The sequence below is a fragment of the Amblyomma mixtum genome, chromosome 6, assembly GCF_055824585.1.
Source record: "Amblyomma mixtum isolate Tamu chromosome 6, ASM5582458v1, whole genome shotgun sequence".
NCBI lineage: Eukaryota > Metazoa > Arthropoda > Arachnida > Ixodida > Ixodidae > Amblyomma > Amblyomma mixtum.
Window position 1 is genome coordinate 153,297,916 of NC_143017.1, and position 18,234 is coordinate 153,316,149.

The 18,234-nt window shown below is 48.2% G+C and overlaps 1 protein-coding gene across 1 annotated transcript; it reads right to left on the reverse strand.

Annotated features, from left to right (window-relative positions):
- Positions 1-1,394: 1,394 nt before the first annotated feature.
- LOC149340821 (uncharacterized) lies at positions 1,395-11,881 on the reverse strand. The gene is made up of 6 exons (XM_089551191.1): positions 11,571-11,881; positions 10,413-10,590; positions 7,897-8,271; positions 4,943-5,809; positions 2,604-2,924; positions 1,395-1,514 (listed from the first exon to the last, which is right to left on the reverse strand). The coding sequence occupies exons 1-6, from the start codon at positions 11,879-11,881 to the stop codon at positions 1,395-1,397; spliced, it is 2,172 nt and encodes a 723-aa protein (XP_089407317.1).
- Between the last annotated feature and the right edge of the window lie 6,353 nt (positions 11,882-18,234).

Below are 18,234 nucleotides of genomic sequence, written 5' to 3' on the forward strand. Positions count from 1 at the left end.
CAGTTTTTTTTCTTCGGCCAAAGGTCGGATACTTTTCTAACAGACCTCGTATATTTTCGCTCTGGGGCCAGCAGCGTGTTATCGCTGCGCGGCACCACATCTTATCACCTCCTCTACAAGCAATCGCTTAAATAGCGGTCGCCCCGCGCCGCCGCAAAATGACTTCGGTTTCGATGGCCAGTTACGAAAAGTTATCGCAGTCACCTGCAACTCTACATTCTTGCCGGGCGTAGCGCCATACGCAAGAGCTGCGTCACGCAAGGGAGGAGCCCCGTGCGGAGTGCCACGGACTCGCATGCATAACTACACTGTTTGGGCTGAAATTTTTGAGGTGCATATCTCCGGACACAGCCGTTTTACTGAAGTAGGAAAAATGGAATAGTATTTGAATGCCACTGCCGTCAACTTTTCAATAAAAATACGCACGCTAACTGCGGTGAATAAAAAGTAAACAACGAATTTTAATTAAATACTCAGATTATGCTGACAATTTTTCGCACTGTTTGTATCCGCCTGGCCGCATAACCCATTCACAGCAATTGGTTTTGTGTACTGTTCTTGGTAATTTTTATTAATCCGTGAAGCCTAATTTCGGATACCCTGTAGAAAAACTCGATCAAGACGGCTTTCTTAAGAAACGGCTCACTAGCGACTGTTTTGTAGAGATGTAAATAAATAGCCTTTTCAGCTGTGTGCTGTAAAGCAACGATATCCTATTAGCAGTAGACTAGGTGCGTAGCTTGTACTGAAGCATACACTAAGAAGAGTGATGTAGAATGTTTGAAAGCAACAGGGCGATTGAAAGCAATGCTTTGGAGATGTATTTCAAAAGCTCGTAAGGAAGCCGTTACTCGAGACTGTTCCTTTCATCGAAATGAAAGAAAATCGTTCACTTTTACAAGTAAGAGGGCACCACAGTTGGAAGGGCATTACAGTCAGCACAAGATGTAGCACTAAACAGAGGTCCACTAGAAAAAAAAAAAAAAAAAACCTCGCGTTGCATGCATTATAAGGTAAGCAGCATATACCCTACCTGCTGCTCACTAAGCAGGTTTGTGCATGTCGCATAAGAACTGAAGCATTAATTCAAAATCTCATCACAAACCTTATACTGCACAAAAAAGAGATACTGTTGATAGTAAATATTACATTTAAACGCTGTTCGATGCAACTCGCCATTTAAGGTCATTTAAGGTTACTAAAAGTTCCGAAAGTACCTTGAGTATAAGGGTCTTAGCGAACGCTATGGCGACACTGACACCGCATGCCGACGATTCTTCTATATAACAAGGCAAACTTTTCTACAATAGCACTATAAACAGGAACAATGCGAGCTCTTCAGAAGTTCAGCACAAGTCTTCAGCCTTGCCAGTTCGCACGCTCACTTCAGAGATCTACCGCCAGGGTTTAATGCTTCGCCAGGTGAAATTCGTCACGAGTCGGCTGTTGGGGCCGCACTTGAAGATCCTCAGGAAATCTGGCACTGCAGGTATTGCAACATTGCAGTACGCCCTCTGAAAAAAATAAGAAAGTAAACCAAATAGGTTCTCAAGCTTGCGCACTAAGGAATTCATTTCTGCTTCATATTTAAGCCTTATTCAGGCCCGAATATGTTAAGATAATTAGCTATCTAATGTAGTTGCTTCATTCCGGCTACACACCGATGTCGGGCTCGTAGATAAATGGTGGCGGAGGGCAGCGCTCAAAATAACACAGAATGCTTGCATTGTTTGTTGACTTCTATCAATAACAAGCAAGGAGAGTCGCTTTCAAGTCGTCGTAACTTTAATTTTTGCAGAGAGATTTTCAAAACTCTCCAGGTCACTTAGCGCCTTACCAGGCAAATGCCGAACCGTTTCTCTTAAAGGTTGACTGCACCCATGGCTTCCGCGACCTTTTCTCGGTGAATAAAACAATCTTTCTGTCCAAGGCATTAAAATCACGGGGAGCTCAACAGCGACCATAAATCAAAGGTTACGGTCACTGCATATACGACGTGTAGCGTGACGATCGGAGGACTTGCGGAACAAGGCCACGTTCTGAATGACGCCTTATCTGACTGTGGGTATGTTGTTAAGAGGGCCTTCTGCACTTCTCCGTCAAACCGTAGAAACGCCCTGGAGGCAATTTATTGCTTATTACTGGGCATGCCATTTCGAGAGAGTTTTGTCTAAACGTGTGACAAAGTTCGAGAAATTACAGGTACGCTTCTAGCTTTCGCTGTGTTTGCTGGCATCTTTCCCTCGTTTTCCTACTGCATGGGCCCCCGCTCCCCAGAACGATGTCATTCTCCACTCGCCGCCTCAAAAACCAATTTTCCAATTTACCAATTTTACCAAATTCTAGAGGCTCGAGTACTGTGCGATGTCAGTGCACGTTAAAGAACCCCAGGAGTCGCAATTTCCGGAGCCCGTCACTACGGCGACCCTCATAGCCTGAATCGCTTTGGGACGTTAAACACCCACAAACCATAAACCATACTCCCATTGCGGCAAGCGGTCTCTCCTTCGAAATACGCCAACGACTCCGCAAAAATTGGGAAACGTGCCCTTAACAGCCGTCGCTGTAAAAGAGGAACGTGTTGGCGGGATTGAATTTCGTGCCTTGAGCAGGTGGGCGTGGCCGGTATCCCCGCACTCCATGAAGCAGGCCAGGAGGAAGAAGAACCGGCTGGCAGGTATGCCCGGGACGGGGGTATGCTTCGGCTTCCAGACGGCTTGCGCTAGCTCTTTCTCGTGACACTCGAGTGAGTGCGCGGCCGCCAGCGTCGCCAGGCTGCGATGCACCAGTTCCTGCCTCTGGCCCCATCCAAGATCGCGTGATACGGTCGTGGAGGCCGCGCTGCCGTTCACAATGCCCGCGAAGCTCTCCACGTCGTCTATGAACGGTCCGAGAAGAGTGCTCAGCTGCGTCCTATTGTGGGGCTGCGAATGATTTCAAACGTTTCGCATGCGGTGTTTTCAGCGACCAAAGCTTCTAAGTAGCATATGACTTAGCAGCGAACTATGCTTGTGGCAAAAAGGAGAGCAAAAAGTTTGCGCGCTCACCGTGACTTGTTTTTCGTGGCTTAGGAACGACGTTGGGCAGTTCGCAATGAAAGGCACAATGTTAAGTGGTTAGCAAGGATGAGTTCTCACGAATACAAGTGGCATATGGAATTTTTCACAGAAGCCGTTGGCGTTTTTGTCACTACCCCGCTGCGGTGGCTCAGTGGTTGCGGCGCTCGGCTGCTGGCCGGAAAGACGAGGGTTCGATACCGACCACGGCGGCTGAAATTCGATGGAGGCAGAATTCTAGAGTCCCGTGTACTGTGTGATGTCAGTGCACGTTGAAAAACCCCAGGTGGTCGAACTTTCCGGAGCCCTTCACTACGGCGTCCCTCATAGCCCGAGTCGCTTTGGGACGTTAAACCTCAATAAATCAATAAACCAACCAATCAGATAGGTAACTTTCAAATTCTCCAGCGTTTGGTGCATGTGAATTTTTTTCGGAAGGAACTGGCACCGTCATCAACGTCGCGTGTCCGCGTGTGATTAGTGTCTGTTTCCAAACCGGAAACGCCCGCGTCCACCTGCTGGAAAGTGGGGATATCAGCTCAGCGTTCTGGGCCAGCAGCCACACGGAGCTCCGATAGGACGCTCGCAGGCCTTGAAACAGGGCATAAAGAGGCTTCAGGTCCTAGCAGTTATGAAAATAAGGTCAAAACACCAGTTTCAGTCTGGGTCAGCGTCAGCACTTAAGTCAACCACAATACTTATGATGTCGGCGTCGCCTGCAAGCACTGGTTGTTCGTGAGAAAAACCACAAATATCGCTGTCGTAACAGCAACTTGGAAAAGTGCATGCACCCTGACGTCAATCGATGCGGGTGGAAATGGCGAGCGGCTTGTCGGGCAACAATAAAAATGATGTTAAATCGTGTTTCAGTCAACGCCTCCGAATGAAGCTTGCTGGGAGGCATCTCCTTAAGCCCGTGAAAGCCCGTGTTTGCGTTAGAGATTTTATGTCTGCGACTCTTTAACACTGTGTGCATATTTGAATACCATGCATTACTACCCGAAGCAGGCTGGCTTTCCACCTCAAAAATTTCCCATATAAAAGCTGTGAGGTCACTTGTAATGTAGTGTAATGAGGCAGCGTTGAGTCACCGCACAGTTATCGAAGAGACAATCATTAAGCGGTTGGTACACTGCTGCTGCGAACTGCATTGCTCCGGTAAGCGAGGGACGTCCTCATCGGGTCGCTACGCAGACAGGATGCTGTTGCGGTACGCCTGGCGGGTTACCGAGTATAAAGGTGGTAGAACTAGGGAGTTTTGTGTTGCGTATGTTGTGCCTGATACTGCTTCGCTATGTGATAAAATGGGTAAATTGGTGTTTGAGGAAAGGAAATGGCGCAGTATCTGTCTCACATATATCGGCGGACACCTGAACCGCGCCGTAAGAAAAGGGAGGAAGGTAGGAGTGAAAGACGAAAGAGAGAAAGAGGTGTCGTAGTGAAGGTCTCCGGAATAATTTTGACCACCTGATGATTTTTAACGTGCACTGACATCGCACAGCACACGGACGCCTCGTGCGTTTCGCCTCCATCGAAACGCGCCCGCCGCGATTGGGTTCGAACCCGAGAACTCCAGCTCCAGTGCCTTGTGATGCGCCTCCTCGACGCAGCTCACTGCACATACGATTATCTTTAAGAGAACTATGGAGTGAAACATAGCGTCGACGTCATTAGTATACGAGATCGTTTCGGAAGCGGTGGCGTGACGTGGAGACGTGATGTACTGAAATGACATTCCGCCAGCGCTGCCAATAACGACAGTAACTTTAACGAGTGTCAGTGATTATCAGCAATCTGTCTGCGCCGGATGGGAGCGAGATGGCGCAGGAATTCGCTTGGGGAAGTGCTATGCAGCATAAACTACGTAGCATTACTTATTGTCTCACCACGAACTGATCGCTGTAGAAGAGCATGAAGTACAGCAGCGCGAGTATGTAGCAAGCCATGGGCAGCCCGACGGCGGTGATGGGAGCGGCAAGCGGGTGACCGGGCTGCGACAGCGGCGGCACCAGGTGGCCGTATGTCACCGGAACCTCTCGGGTCACGAGCAGTCGGTAGACGGGCTCCCTCGACACGGTCGGCATGTGGTAGATGTTCTGGCGGGGAGCGCGTAGCGACTGCTTGTACAGCAGCGCCGCCGCTCTGGCGGCTCGCCTGTAGCGGCCAAAGTAGCTGCCGTTGATCGCTTCGACAGGCACGAAATCGTATATTCTGTCCAGCATCGGCCACGTCGAACTCATGTTGAGCGAGTTGATCTTCAGGTGCCCCGTCAAAGCGACAGCGGCAGCGGCCAGCGAGTCGCTGTACCTGGCCAGGACATGCATAAGGGAATACGTGACTGCGTGAAGAATGCCCCAGGCGAAGTGTACGTCGTGAATCATCTGCGCCTGCAACTTCCAGCTCACGAGCGGCATCACGTGGTTGACGGTCTCTAAGCAGTTGCGGGCTTTCCACGCTAGAGCTGAACCCTGACGGCCCATCTCGGCAAGCATGGCGCTGTCCAGGTGGCTGGATAAGAACGGGGAAAGGGCCCAGACCAGGTAGGCGCCGAGGAACAGCTTGAAGCGCTCCTGGTTTTGGTCGACCTTCAGGTAAGTGTCGTCGAGGGAGTCGAAGATGCCGGGCTGCAGGTCGACGATTGAGTCGTCAGCCCAAAGCTGGGAGTCATCCGGGAGGTGACCGTCGACGGCCCGCCGCAGCTCGGGGTCGCTGAGGTTGACATACCGCGGCGTGTTGTAGGGATTCCAGAAAGCCTGCGTGATAACTCCCGCGGTTAGATGTTTCTTTTGTTAGTACCGAACCTGTGCTCTTCAATGCGAATTGATGCCAAAAGGAGTAAGTTTGGTTTCGAAATATAGGCTTACGAAGCCGCAATATTTGACACTTTAAAAGTTGGAGAGTAAAGATAGCACGAACATCTAAATAATGGGAAGATTCCGCGCATCTCTGCATACAAATAGGCAGGGTTGCGCCAGCTTAGCAATGCAAGGCTAACATTGCATGTGCAAGGTCACGCTGAGTCTAATTTTCTGTCTCGAACACACGCATGCACGCAGGCATCTACTGCTCTAGCGAAACCACCTTGGTGAAATCGCCACAATGCGAAGCGAAAATACTTTGCGTCGAACTTTGCGTTTAGGAATTCTTGAAAACAGTGCCCTTTTGAAAAGCCAATTTTTTCATTTCGCTGTCCTATCGAAAGTCACGTTGCGTTGCACAGCCAGTTGACAGCTGATAGCTTATAGCGTTTTCGCAGTTACATGCAGTACAGTGAACAAGTATTGCGGAATTTGTGTCCACACAACTTGTCGGGTGGCGCTGTGTCGAGTGCCGCTTGGCTGGAAGGGTGCCGACTAAGAAGGGATTTACGTTTGACTTTTTTCGAAAGTGCTAAAACAACACGGACAAAAAAGGAACAGACGGGGACGAGCGCTAGTCTCTGTCTGTTCCTTTTTTGTCCGTGTTGTTTTAGCGCTTTCGCAAGATGTGAAACGGCAACTAACTAGCCCGATCTGCCATTCTTAAAGGATTTCACAAAATACTGCCTCAAGATCACAGAAGGCCTGTACGAAGCGGAGGCTGGGTGACCTTCTCGAGAAACCAAAGCGCTAGCGTTGCAAAAACATACCCTATTTTCTACTTCGTACACAGAACAACACACTTCGAGGCAGCCTGTGAAAAGTCCTGGAAAGGATTGGCCATGTTTACGAAGTATGAAGACACTAAACACACTGGACACAGAGCGAGGACATCGGCATTTCTGTAATGGTAAAAGGATAGTTGCATTAAACGGCTATTCTATGGAGCATTTGCGCTATGGTATTGCGAACTCCTGGAAATGATTGCCCATGTTTACAAAGTATGAAGACACTAAACACACGGGACAGAAGGCGATGACATCGACATTTCTCTAATGGCAAAAGGATAGTTGCATTAAACTGCTATTTTATGGAGCAGTTGCGCTATGGTATTGCAAACTATTTACAAGCATGACTGGTGTACACATAAGCGCAGTCGTCATATATCCTCTTCAGTAAGCTACGAGTACGCCGACGGAAGAATCGTGTTGTCGCGACTTTGTCTTAGAGGCTTTCTACGAACATGATGTTTGTGACTCTGTGGGCGCGGGTGCCTAGTGCTCTAATTATATCAACTTGTGACTTTTAATAGATGCTTCGTAAATTGTCAGAGCTTTTAAGAATTTCCTGGTAGTGGTCAAGCAGTATATTCACTTTTATTCAACTTTTACAGGCTAGATTCTATTCACCGAAAGAGCATAGCGGTAGTGGGGCCACTCATTTTGCTTCGATACTCGAAGATTCAACTGCACCCTGATCGCATGAATGCTTCTAAGGAAGTTGTGCTACACTGCCAGGTACACTTTGCAAAGCGTTATAGCTGTGTAGCATGCATATACTATAACTTATCTCCTGCGAACGTAGGTATATCTATCCAATAGGTCACTTGAAATATTATTTTGGAATGCTACACTTACCATAAAACTTTTTCCCAATTAATCAAAAAGAAAAAAAAAAACCTTAAAAGTTGTCAGTATGTGGTCTATGTAAACGTCTTCAAAATTCAGTTCCACAGCTAGGAATTAACTGCTGCTTCATTACATTTCAACGAAATGAAATGGGAACCTCTTTGTCTTCAAAATTTTAAGAACAGAATAATGATTACAATCAAAACAAACAGTGGCTGTTATTATTATCGAACGTTCGGCATCTGTCCGAGCAGGGCCACAAATTTCAGTCTTTACTGAGGCGTTCTTGCTGAAACACGGGGCGGACATGTCCCGACTTCGTCGTCCCGAGTACCGGGTCAGGCGCTCACCTACCTGCACTATGGACATCAAGTCCACGTGAGTGGCCATCACGTCGTCGATCATCCTGCTGTAGGACCCGCCCAAGCCACCGACGACCTCGGCGCATCGGCGCAGGTAGCGGCGGAGCACTCCACGACTGTGCAGCCTGTCCACGTCGAGGCACCACGAGTGGTAGCGGTGGTCCAGCGACATGTACAGCGCGTTCTCCGTAGGTCGCGACAGGTGGCGTCCGACGACGAAGCTCCAAAGAGTCGGCATGCCCGCGTCTAGCGATAACGTCACCAGCGAGTCCAGCAGCTGCCCGCGATTGGTCGGGCTCTTTTGTGGCCATGTAAGTCCCACCTCATGTAGGAAGCTCCTGAGCACGTCACCTTCCTCGGATCCGGACTGCATTTCATATAAGAATATCGGTGTCCACAGTAAGCTCACGATGTCAACCGAATAACTCAGCTCTACTAAGTATTTTCATAAAGAACACTATGAACTCAGAATAGAGAGTTTTAAAGCAGCGCAATGCTCAACGCGCCACAGTAGGCAGCCAACTGCGCCTGCGCAGTGGCTGGTGCTCGTTCGCACCTGTTGCTTCGGGCCGCGGATCGCTAAAGCGCGTCGTGCATCATGCTGTGCTAGAACACTACAATATCAGGGAAAAGGTGGCTTGAATCCGACGAAGAGCCGCTCGCTTTGTTTCAAAGCTCTGTGAGGAACGGAGCGGTAAAGGACCGTTGTATCGTCTCCGAATGAGATTTAGGTAAATGAAAGTGTTTGATCAAGACAACTGCTTGAGAGAAAGAAGCAGCGCGTTCTTTTAATGAACCATCGAATCACCTCTTTACTCCTTTCTTCCATGCTGTAAGAGCAGGCGTTACGGTCAGAAAGACTACCTAGTTCTTCAGAGCCATGCACAAAACATGACTCAAAAGAATGACACCGCAAGGACTGTGCTATTACGTGGCGATGTAGGATTAGCTGTGTATGACCAAGTATCCCTGAACAATACTATGGCAGATGTCGCGTAGATGTTTGTTTAGAAGCTCTGAGAACATTGTGTTATTCTTCTGAACGCTTCAAAGGTCTGCGATGACAAGCTTTTTGCAAGTCAACTGTGATGTTTCAGCTGACTATGAAATGCGTTTATTACCAACCGAACGAGCACCAACGAATGAGTTCTGCACACATTCTATGTTCAAGAGAGAAGGAACGTAACCATCAGGCTGAAAGGGAAAAAGGGGCTTGGAGATAAAGAAGCAGTGAACGAGGATTCCTTGTGATGGGGCTTTTTTGACGCCATATAGCTGTAGCAGTGACTTCCTATACCAGTAATCAGCAGCACCGTCGGAACTGTCATCGGCTTCGCTGTACGACGTTACCAAACGTTCACAGGTACACCTAATTACATGATGTGTTGGCAATGCAATAATATTAGAAGCTGTTGATGCCTTTATGCCGACTTTTTATGATTCTTCTCTAGTTGTATTTGTGAGCCGCTACGCGTCTGTCTGTACACAACCAGACATCTCTTCGTGTCATCTAGCTAGTAGCTAGATATTTCCCCGAAGGTGTCTAGAGGTGGCGACACGGACGCAACGAATATTAATCGAAACGCATGCATAGTCGTCACTTTCGTTCTGGTGACATACTTCCGGTAATGTGAATAATGTGATAGCGACGACACATTTTTTTCGCAGTGGGGCTTCTAATGCTTTTGCAAACTTCAAACTTCAATAAACTCCAGCCATCACCCAAAGGCAAGGATAGTAGTTTAAGCGTGCATTCTTGCTATAGAATAAGCAAGAATATTTAGTGCTCGATCGCTCATGGAGTCAGCGTATACGAAAAAAAGCTCTGATCTCACGGTGCTGAAAAAGTTCTGAACTGGGGAAATAAGATGATTTCAGCCTGATGACATTTCATTTCATGCTTTCCGGCTGAATCAACGCCAAGCCCAAATTTATCGTTGTTCGAGGAGTCGCTTAAGGCAGTGTAATGCAGCGTGAAAATGGAAATGATTGGATGGATTCAGAAAGGATTTTTTTAGTGTAATTCCTCGACTAGATTGTTCTAAATGGTTTCATAAGCAACTAATTTTACAGCGCCAAGCAGACACGACGCTAAGGCCGACACTGTAAAACTGCTGTGCTGTGTGTGTCTTTGTGCAGTCTCTGCTTGGCGCTGTAGGAGTAGCTATGAATAAACAACTAGTCCACATTAGTATGATGGTCCACTAGTAGCCTCTTTACGGAAAATTTCAGCTGCGTGCTTTTCCGGGGTATATAGAAGGCAAGAACGAAATGAGAGGCAATAAGAATGGGGATCAATTCAGGACTTTACTATTCGTATAAAGTGCTTTACCGCAGTTATTAAAAAAAATATATGAATGACCTATACGAGCGTGTCCTATCGTTCAAAGCCACTGGTATTAGAGAGCAAGTGATAATCAAAACAAGAAAGATTTATTGTTCGTGTCTGGCCGACGAGAAACCGGTCAGTTTCGTACTGAATGCAACTGCCCGAGTGTGGGGGCGCACCTCTTTGACGCAGTGCAGCAACATTGAGGCCGCCTTGTCGAGCGCCCTCTTGGCCCTCCGAGGAACGGTACGCTGCAAGAGGTCCCACAGCAAGAGCTTGTGAAACAGCCTTTCGTACCTGGATGCAGGCGGCTCCGGCATGCCTGAGAAACGGCTGTCCCAGCGACTGCACACATGCCTGTGCAAGAAGCCCGCGACAAGTGCCGTTTGTTGACATGAAGGCACAAACACAAGATTGGAATTTGTCCCACAATCTGTACTTTTCTTGTGCACGGGAACTGGAAGTATACCAAAGTGTTTTGTATACCAAAGTGTTTTGTTTCTATTATTTTTTTGCTTGTGTTTATGGGGTTCAACTTCCCCGTGCAAAAAATGTGCATGGGGGCTCTGTAGTGGCTCCGAATTAATTTCGGCCAGCTGGATTTTTCAAGCAATAGCTTCACTCTGCTAGATAAAGCCTGGTATCGCCGTGTGTGCAACATGACCTTCGGGATGGCTGCACACCGGATAGAGAGCAAACTGACCACCTTGGCAGGTTTTGTCGGAAGCTGTCGCTTTCCTAGAGTGTTTGGCTCGAGCCCGAACTGTCGCTTGATACTGAGCTCCTTCAGATCAACTTAAGGACTTGCACAGGTTGGCCTGCAGTCGGCGCTGGCGTTTGGCTGATCATGCTCTCATCATTCAGTAATACTGTTTCTGCCAAGAGTCTACTCCGCGTGAGGAAGGGTATATATTAATTCCAAAAAAGAAATGTCGGGCGATAGCAGCAATGGCTGCACAAGCAGTTGGCCTTTTGCTCTGCGATGCTTGTTTTTACCTCCGTTAATATTGTTTTCCGTCTCCTGCTAGATGGTTGCAAGTACTACTGGCGGCAACGGCCGACAGGTGTACTATAACTATACTAACGAAAGCCTATAATAATTAAAATGTAATCAAACTTGGAGCAGTTAAAAGGAAAATAGGTTTATATTTAGCCAATACGAAATCGGTGATTTGCGGACTGATATAGTGAACAAACCAACTGCAATGGGTTACCTCCATTGTAATACATGATGTCGTTAGCGGTATTACGACGTCACATCGCTTTTTCTTACGGTCGTCATCAACGCGTCACATCGGAAGGCTTCGAAAATGCAGGAATCACTGAGTGCTTCTCACCCGTAGAAGTCGTCGCACGGAGGCACGCTGTCGTCGATGGACGCCAGCAGGTCTCGTTCGAGCGAGTAACATCCCCCGATGCTCCGACAGGGCACAACGCGAGCGATAAGGACGACCGGCACTGCGACCAGCGTCAGCGAGGCCACGGTGGCCATGCACATCACGAACAGGACGTAGCGCGGCACGGACTTGGCGCCGGACGTGTCGTAGTGCAGCTGCGAGCCGACGGAGCAGCAGAGCCGCTGCCCCAGTCGGCTGAGACGCGGAGGAAGCCGCTGGTTTAGGGGACCTCCTTTCTTGGCCTGCTGCATCGCACGATAGGGCGTTCTTCTTCCTTTAGCTTCTAGTCATTCTCCACGAGGCTTGCTCTATAGAGGTGCATGTTAAGAAGGCAGAAATTAGCGCTCTACTTTTGTGCCGAATACAGTACAAAGCCTGAAATATGTGGATACTCGATCTGAAGGAAAAAAAAAAAGGTTTGGAGATTTCAAGAAAAGGGGGGGGGGGGGGGGGGGATGAGCTATTCTCTTTTATACGGTTATACCCTAGATAATAAACACCGCAAAAAGAAGTAAGTAGGCACGTAGAACGCGGCAGTTTTATTTACGTTAATATTATTTATGGTGTACGCCATACAATTCACTCTATCGAGAGAGAGGGAGAAGGAGCAATCTATTAATTAATTATCATCATCATCAATCTAACTACGCCCACTGCAGGACAAAGGACTCTCCCATAAACCTCCGCTTAAGCTTGTCTGTACCAGATGAGGCCATTTTGATGATGATGATGATGATGTCCTCGGGCTTAATGGCACATACCCACGGCGGGGGATTGGCCAGGGTGCATATCCCCGCAAACTTCCTAACCTCATCCTCCCACCTCACACTCACGGTCCCTGCTACGCTCGCCTTCCTTTGGAATTTATGCCGTTAACTTAAGGCAGCTCCATGACTGCTGAGCTTTAGGCCGATTGAAATTTTTTTATTTTATCTGTCTAGGCTGTATGGAGAGCTTGGTTATACTCTCCGCAAGTGAATATTACCTGACTGATGCTTTGATTGCGGTCGTCTGTCGAGTGGGGCTTGTGAAAGTCAATATTCTCCTTTGGCTAACTAAGTCAAAGGTTCCTCCAAATCTTTTAGCGGTTACGTTCATAAATACCGTGTAAACAGCGTACATCCAGTAAGCTTTTCGGTCTGTAATTTTTGAAGTCTCAGACGTACCCATTCTTAAGTTGATATTCTTAAGAGGATGTTAGCGTACTCTGGACATGGTACTCTGGACTTACTGATCAATGCGCTCTGTCCCTACCATAAGCTTGTCGTCCCCGTTAGGTCACTTGGTAGAGTGACTGCTCCGGTGAAGCTGTGGTCCCGGGTTCGAACCCCGGACCCGGACGAATTTTTCTTCAAGTACGAAGTTGGTTGGTTGGTTGGTTGGCCTCGAGTAGAATGGCACATACCCACTACGGGGGAGTGGCCAAGACACAGGCGGTGAACTGTTGGAATGATTAGGAGCTTTAGAGGAAAAGGAGAATTAATAGGGTATAGGCTGACAGATTGGACGACGCAACGAAAGGGGTCCTGTTAGCTGGGAGATCGAAGATGGGAGGACGGCATAATGTGCAGATTTGAATGCAACATCTGGAATGGTTCAATTTTGTATTGACTGACAGTACTTTGGACACTGTGCTCTTTTTTTTTTTTTCAGAAGTGCCGCAGATTTAAAAAAAAAACATTTAGTCAGTCATTATTTTTAAATCTAGTGCGTTTTCGACACCTCTGTCAGTCTGCAGCAATGGCACAAGCAATCAGCGAAAGAAAAAGAAGCTTGAACGTTCCGCTGCTTGCCGCACGCAGGCCAGCTCGCGTTCAGAACGTGCTTCCACATGCAATGGTCGGAGACGAAGCGGCGAACTCTGCCGGGTCCCGCTCTCTCTCTGCGGTTTTGTTGCTTGTGGCGACGCTGTGTCTTTCTGGCCTGGCCGCGCTTCTGTGGGCCCTGGTTCACGCCACTATCGACGACTCCTCGACACTCCCCGAAGTCCCTCCGTTCTGCTGCCCCGACGCCATCGAGACGATCACCACGCTGGCCAACCTGACGAACAATCCTTGCACCGACTTCCTCAACTACGCCTGCTACAGGAAGAACGAGCTGGACCAGAAGGCGATCGCGGTCGGCGTTCTGACGTCGACCGTGCTTCACCCGACCCTCCACGGCAAGCTGCGATCGCCAGTCGGCGACCTGCTGCGGATGCACCACAGAAGCTGCCTTGTTTTTACCATCGGTAACTTATTCAGCCCCGAGAATGCCATTGGAGCCATCATAGACATCTTCCGCCGCTGGTCGGGAAGCACGGAAAACACGATAGACCTGGTGAGGCTCGTCGGATTGCTTCACTTCAGTTACAATATTTTTAGCGTCCTGAAATGGGATCGCGATGTACTGCAAGCAACTAACGTTAGCGGTCCCGTCATCAGCTTTCTGGACGCACCACAAATACTTAGTCCCACAGCGGCGAGTTCGATTCAGGTCGAAGACATCATGTTTGCAGCCGCCCAGAGACATATTGGTCGAAACATTCCTCGTGAAGCCATGTCAAGCCTGATTGCTAGGTTCCGCGCCGCGAAAGTAAGTTTCGATGAGAATATCTTCGTCGGCAAGTTGCATTTGCTGGACGAGTCTATTCCAAACGCAAACATGTCTTCATGGAAGGATGCTCTGAGCTCTTATACCCTGATTGGCTTGGAAGATCCGCCTAATATTGAGCGCGTCGTTCATGTATTGATCGACAGGGACATATTGGTTCAGGAAGCGGCACTCATCTATTTCTCCATACATGCGACGTCGTTCCTGTTCTACGAAGAGGTCAGTGAAGAGCACCATACGCTAAGCCTAACAGCCCGGGCGTCGTTCTGCGATGACCAGATTGTGAAAATCTATCCTTTGTGGGATATGGTGTCGACGCAGCAGATGACCAGCCCCGAACGAGATGCCGTCGTCCTGGCTCTATTCGACACCATCGCAGCCGCTGTGCTTGCGGAGGCGGAGGCCGCCTTTTCTCTCATTGTGGACAGTGACCAGTTGCGGAATCTGCTGGAACACGTTCACGTCGTGCTGGCCGCGAACTTGACCGCCCCCTACGGACGTCTGCTGCCCAGCTTGAGCGAGAACTATTTCGAGAACAAGTTCGAGCTACGGGAGTTTCATTATCAGGTTGGTCGTGTAGTACGTCTCGTAACAATATATGTGAGAAACTAGAGGCCGCTTTCGAAATGTTGCTCCTCTTACGCACTACCGTTTCCCATTTGGGTAGTTCTGTGTGGTGGACAACAGAGCAGGCGCCACGCTATGTATGTCGTTTCATCCGTTTCTCTCCAATCAAAATGGAATGCTATAAAAAAGTTAAGGCACTGACCAATCACTAGTAGGCATAACCTATATATGTCGATGAAGGCAAGAATTTTTTTTTACTGTATTTACTAGCTTTGTTTTTTTTTTGTTCCCAATTCTAGATTGCTTAGTGTTTCAGACATATCTGATTGGACGCCCATGGAAAGAACTGTAAAATGAAATGCCAGAGGAAACAAGTCGCCACGCTACACTGGCATATTTCCCTTCGTTGATACTGTAGCGTTTTTTTTTCTGTGCCAATAGATTGCTGCCTTGCTTGAGGTAATCGCGAACGAATTCTCCCATTTCCGTTCGGCATTCACACTGTCCTGAAGTGGTAGTGGTACGTTATTTTATTGTCTGGTATCCCTTGGTGCTTTCCGCTTAATCATAAAGAAGGACAAAAATGAATCCGTTTGACACTGTGATCGCATGTCCCTTTGTTCGTGGACACGCTTGCACACCTTTGGTTCGAGGGGCAATGTTGACTTAAGAAGCCTCTGCAGTTTTTTCAACGCTTACCGACAGGGCGGAGCTCCATCGCACTCCAATACGAAACACAGATTGGGATTAATCGCATTATGCTAAGATATGTTCATGAAGTACCTATTTGGTAAGAGTAGTAGTACGGGAGGTTACTCACCGTATGCAGGCCTTGAACATTCATGGCGCGGCTGAAATCAGCTGATCGAAAAATGCTCGAAGGCATGTACTTACTTCACATAAAATTGACATAGGTAAACAATCTTCGTTTTGTATTCTTCTCAAAGGCTGTTTCGAGGCATACTGGCCGCGAAGCTGGCGAATAATCTTGGCGTTATCACTGCTTCGGTGACCGTGTTCATAAATCAGTGTGCACACACTGACCACTTACCTTGTTGGTGCCATTATGTACTAAGTAGCTACGTATGTGACTAAGAGGTAGCGGAGGCTAATACCAGATCATCTTGTTCTCTAGCTTAAAGCTATAAAGGGCATGAACGGCGCATTTACACGCAGACGGCTGTCTCCCTGCCAACATTCGTTGCTCACGCACTCTCAGTTGTAAATGTACTCGCCCAATATTGCCGCTAAGCGTCTTGCAAGCGTTTAGCTCCTGCTTCTAGCGCTTTTCGACAACCGGATGGTTTTTCCAGGTGAAAAGCGTCAACGATGAGAGGCGCCTGCCGGGACTGTACAGGTTCCGGTACAACCTGTTCCAGGCGTTCGTCGTCAGGGCGGGTATGCAGATTGTCATCTCAGCCAGCGTCTATTCGCTTCTGAGCTTCAACAACGGCAGCAACGGTGGCGGGAGCGGAAGTGACGGCGACACCAGCATCTCCATTGTCAACGCCGCCGTGCTCGGTGTCATGCTAGCTGACGCGTTCTGGGAGGTACTACTGCTGGCCGCCAACTGGCCTTACAATACGCGCTACGACCTGCTCCGTCATATGTGGTGCCTGCAGAACTTCACCGGAGGAGTGCTGACCACTAGTCTGAGGTTCCCCGTGCTGTCGCTGCGCGCGACGCTCCGCGCCATTTCGACACCGCGCTGGCATCACCGGGCGACGACGACCTTCGGCTTCCACAGCCTGTCGGCCAGCCAGGTCTTCTTCATGCTCTTCCTTGTCCACCACTCGTGCCACTCTCTTATCACGGGCTCCGACAAATCGGAAATGAGGGCTTCAACGTTCTTGCGCCACTTTGAAGAGTTTTGCGAAGCTTTTGGCTGCGACCAAATTGTGAGCGTTGAGAAGAGTGCCTGCAAGAAAGGGCGTGGCTAAATGGCGCAGCTTACGTCACACCTGCCGGGCGTCCTTGGAAAAGCGATGGCCGAAATGGTTTCCCAGAGTTAACTTTGTGTTACATGATTTTTGCCACTGCGGGAAACACCCGGCACATCACATGGTGCCCAGTGAATCCTTGATTCGCACATCCTCCCGCGGTGCTTGGTCAATGTGTCTTTGAACATATCGTGTTGATCTTTGCGTCATTTTAAATTGAAATGTGCTCATAATACTCAGGAACACTCTGTAGTTTTCAAACTGGTTAGGATTTCTCTTGCGCCGCACCTTGTTCTTGAACTGCTCTCAATCTTCATTTGTTCTCGAATTTTAGTGTCGCTTTCCTGCGTTAGGTCTGGGCAAATAGCTTTAGTGATACCGTTTTAGGTACCTATTAAGTCATTATTCTTTCTTTTCTATTCTCACGTGGCTAGTCAGTGTGCTGTTAAATCGCAGCGGTTTTGTTGTTTGCTGTTCGGGCTGTTTTGGCGGGTGCATGTAGGTAGGTCGACAGGTTAACTGTATCTAATTTTGTTGAGAACGCAGGAGTGTTCAAAGACCGTGCCACTAATTTGCAAACTTTCGCTTTCCTATGATGCTTTATTTATTTAATGCGGACACTGTGATGTGTACCACGGTTGGCAAAGCCTTGAGTTTGGGTAGCAGTTGTCTGTGCTGACTTATCTCGGTGCAGTAAACTACCATAGGCTCACATTTTACCGGGTTGCACAACTTCGTCAGTGCGCCGTGTACATGACTCGCGAACATATTTGTTTTTCATATTTCTTTGAGACATCTATGCTGCAAAGAATGCTTTAACGTTGCGGGATAAGGAATTTAGCAACACTGATCACGGCCAGCATTCTAGCGCCGTCGTCTAGTGAGAACGTTATGGAATAACGTTCCGATTAAACTTGAAAAATTCTATAAAGTTTGCTTTGAAATGCCTCGTGTGAATGGGCGCCAGTGTTCTGGCGGCGTCCCTGACCACACGGCAAGTGTGCGATAACCTGTATACTGGGGAACCTGTGTAGTGCGGAACTCGGCACTGGAAGCTGAGCATTGGACGTTAGGACGCGAGGTAGCGGACCGGAAAGTAACCTTTCAGGGGTTATCACGATTTTACATTCCAAATATACAGTGTAAATAGAATAAAATGCTTAGCAGAGCACCGGAACTTGTGTAACAAAAATAGTATACGTAATTTCATAGTCGAAAGTGGTATCATTGCGGCCCAGTGGTGTCCAGCATGGCCTATCACTAGCCATGATACATGCGGAGCCGTGCTTTGTCCAGTGAGTGTGAACCGTACTTAACAGCGGATATCTGCAAGGTCAAAGAATAACTACGCCATGAAACGTTTCCAGCATGGCTACGGATACGAATAATACTTTCACAGTTCCTGAAAAGGAGCCCGAATTAGAATTTTAAATCAACTTCGAAGTAAAACAAAGACTCATGGCCTCTCAGAATTTTGCGGAAAACATTTTTAGTGTTAAAAGTCT

Coding starts and splice junctions, on each gene's coding strand:
- LOC149340821 (XM_089551191.1), bottom strand. CDS start 11,881: ATGCAGCAGGCCAAGAAAGGAGGTCCCCTAAACCAGCGGCTTCCTCCG. Junction 10,591..11,570: donor CCGTGCGACGACTTCTACGG/GTGAGAAGCACT, acceptor CTTCTTGCACAG/GCATGTGTGCAGTCGCTGGG. Junction 2,925..4,942: donor TCTACAGCGATCAGTTCGTG/GTGAGACAATAA, acceptor AATCATTCGCAG/CCCCACAATAGGACGCAGCT.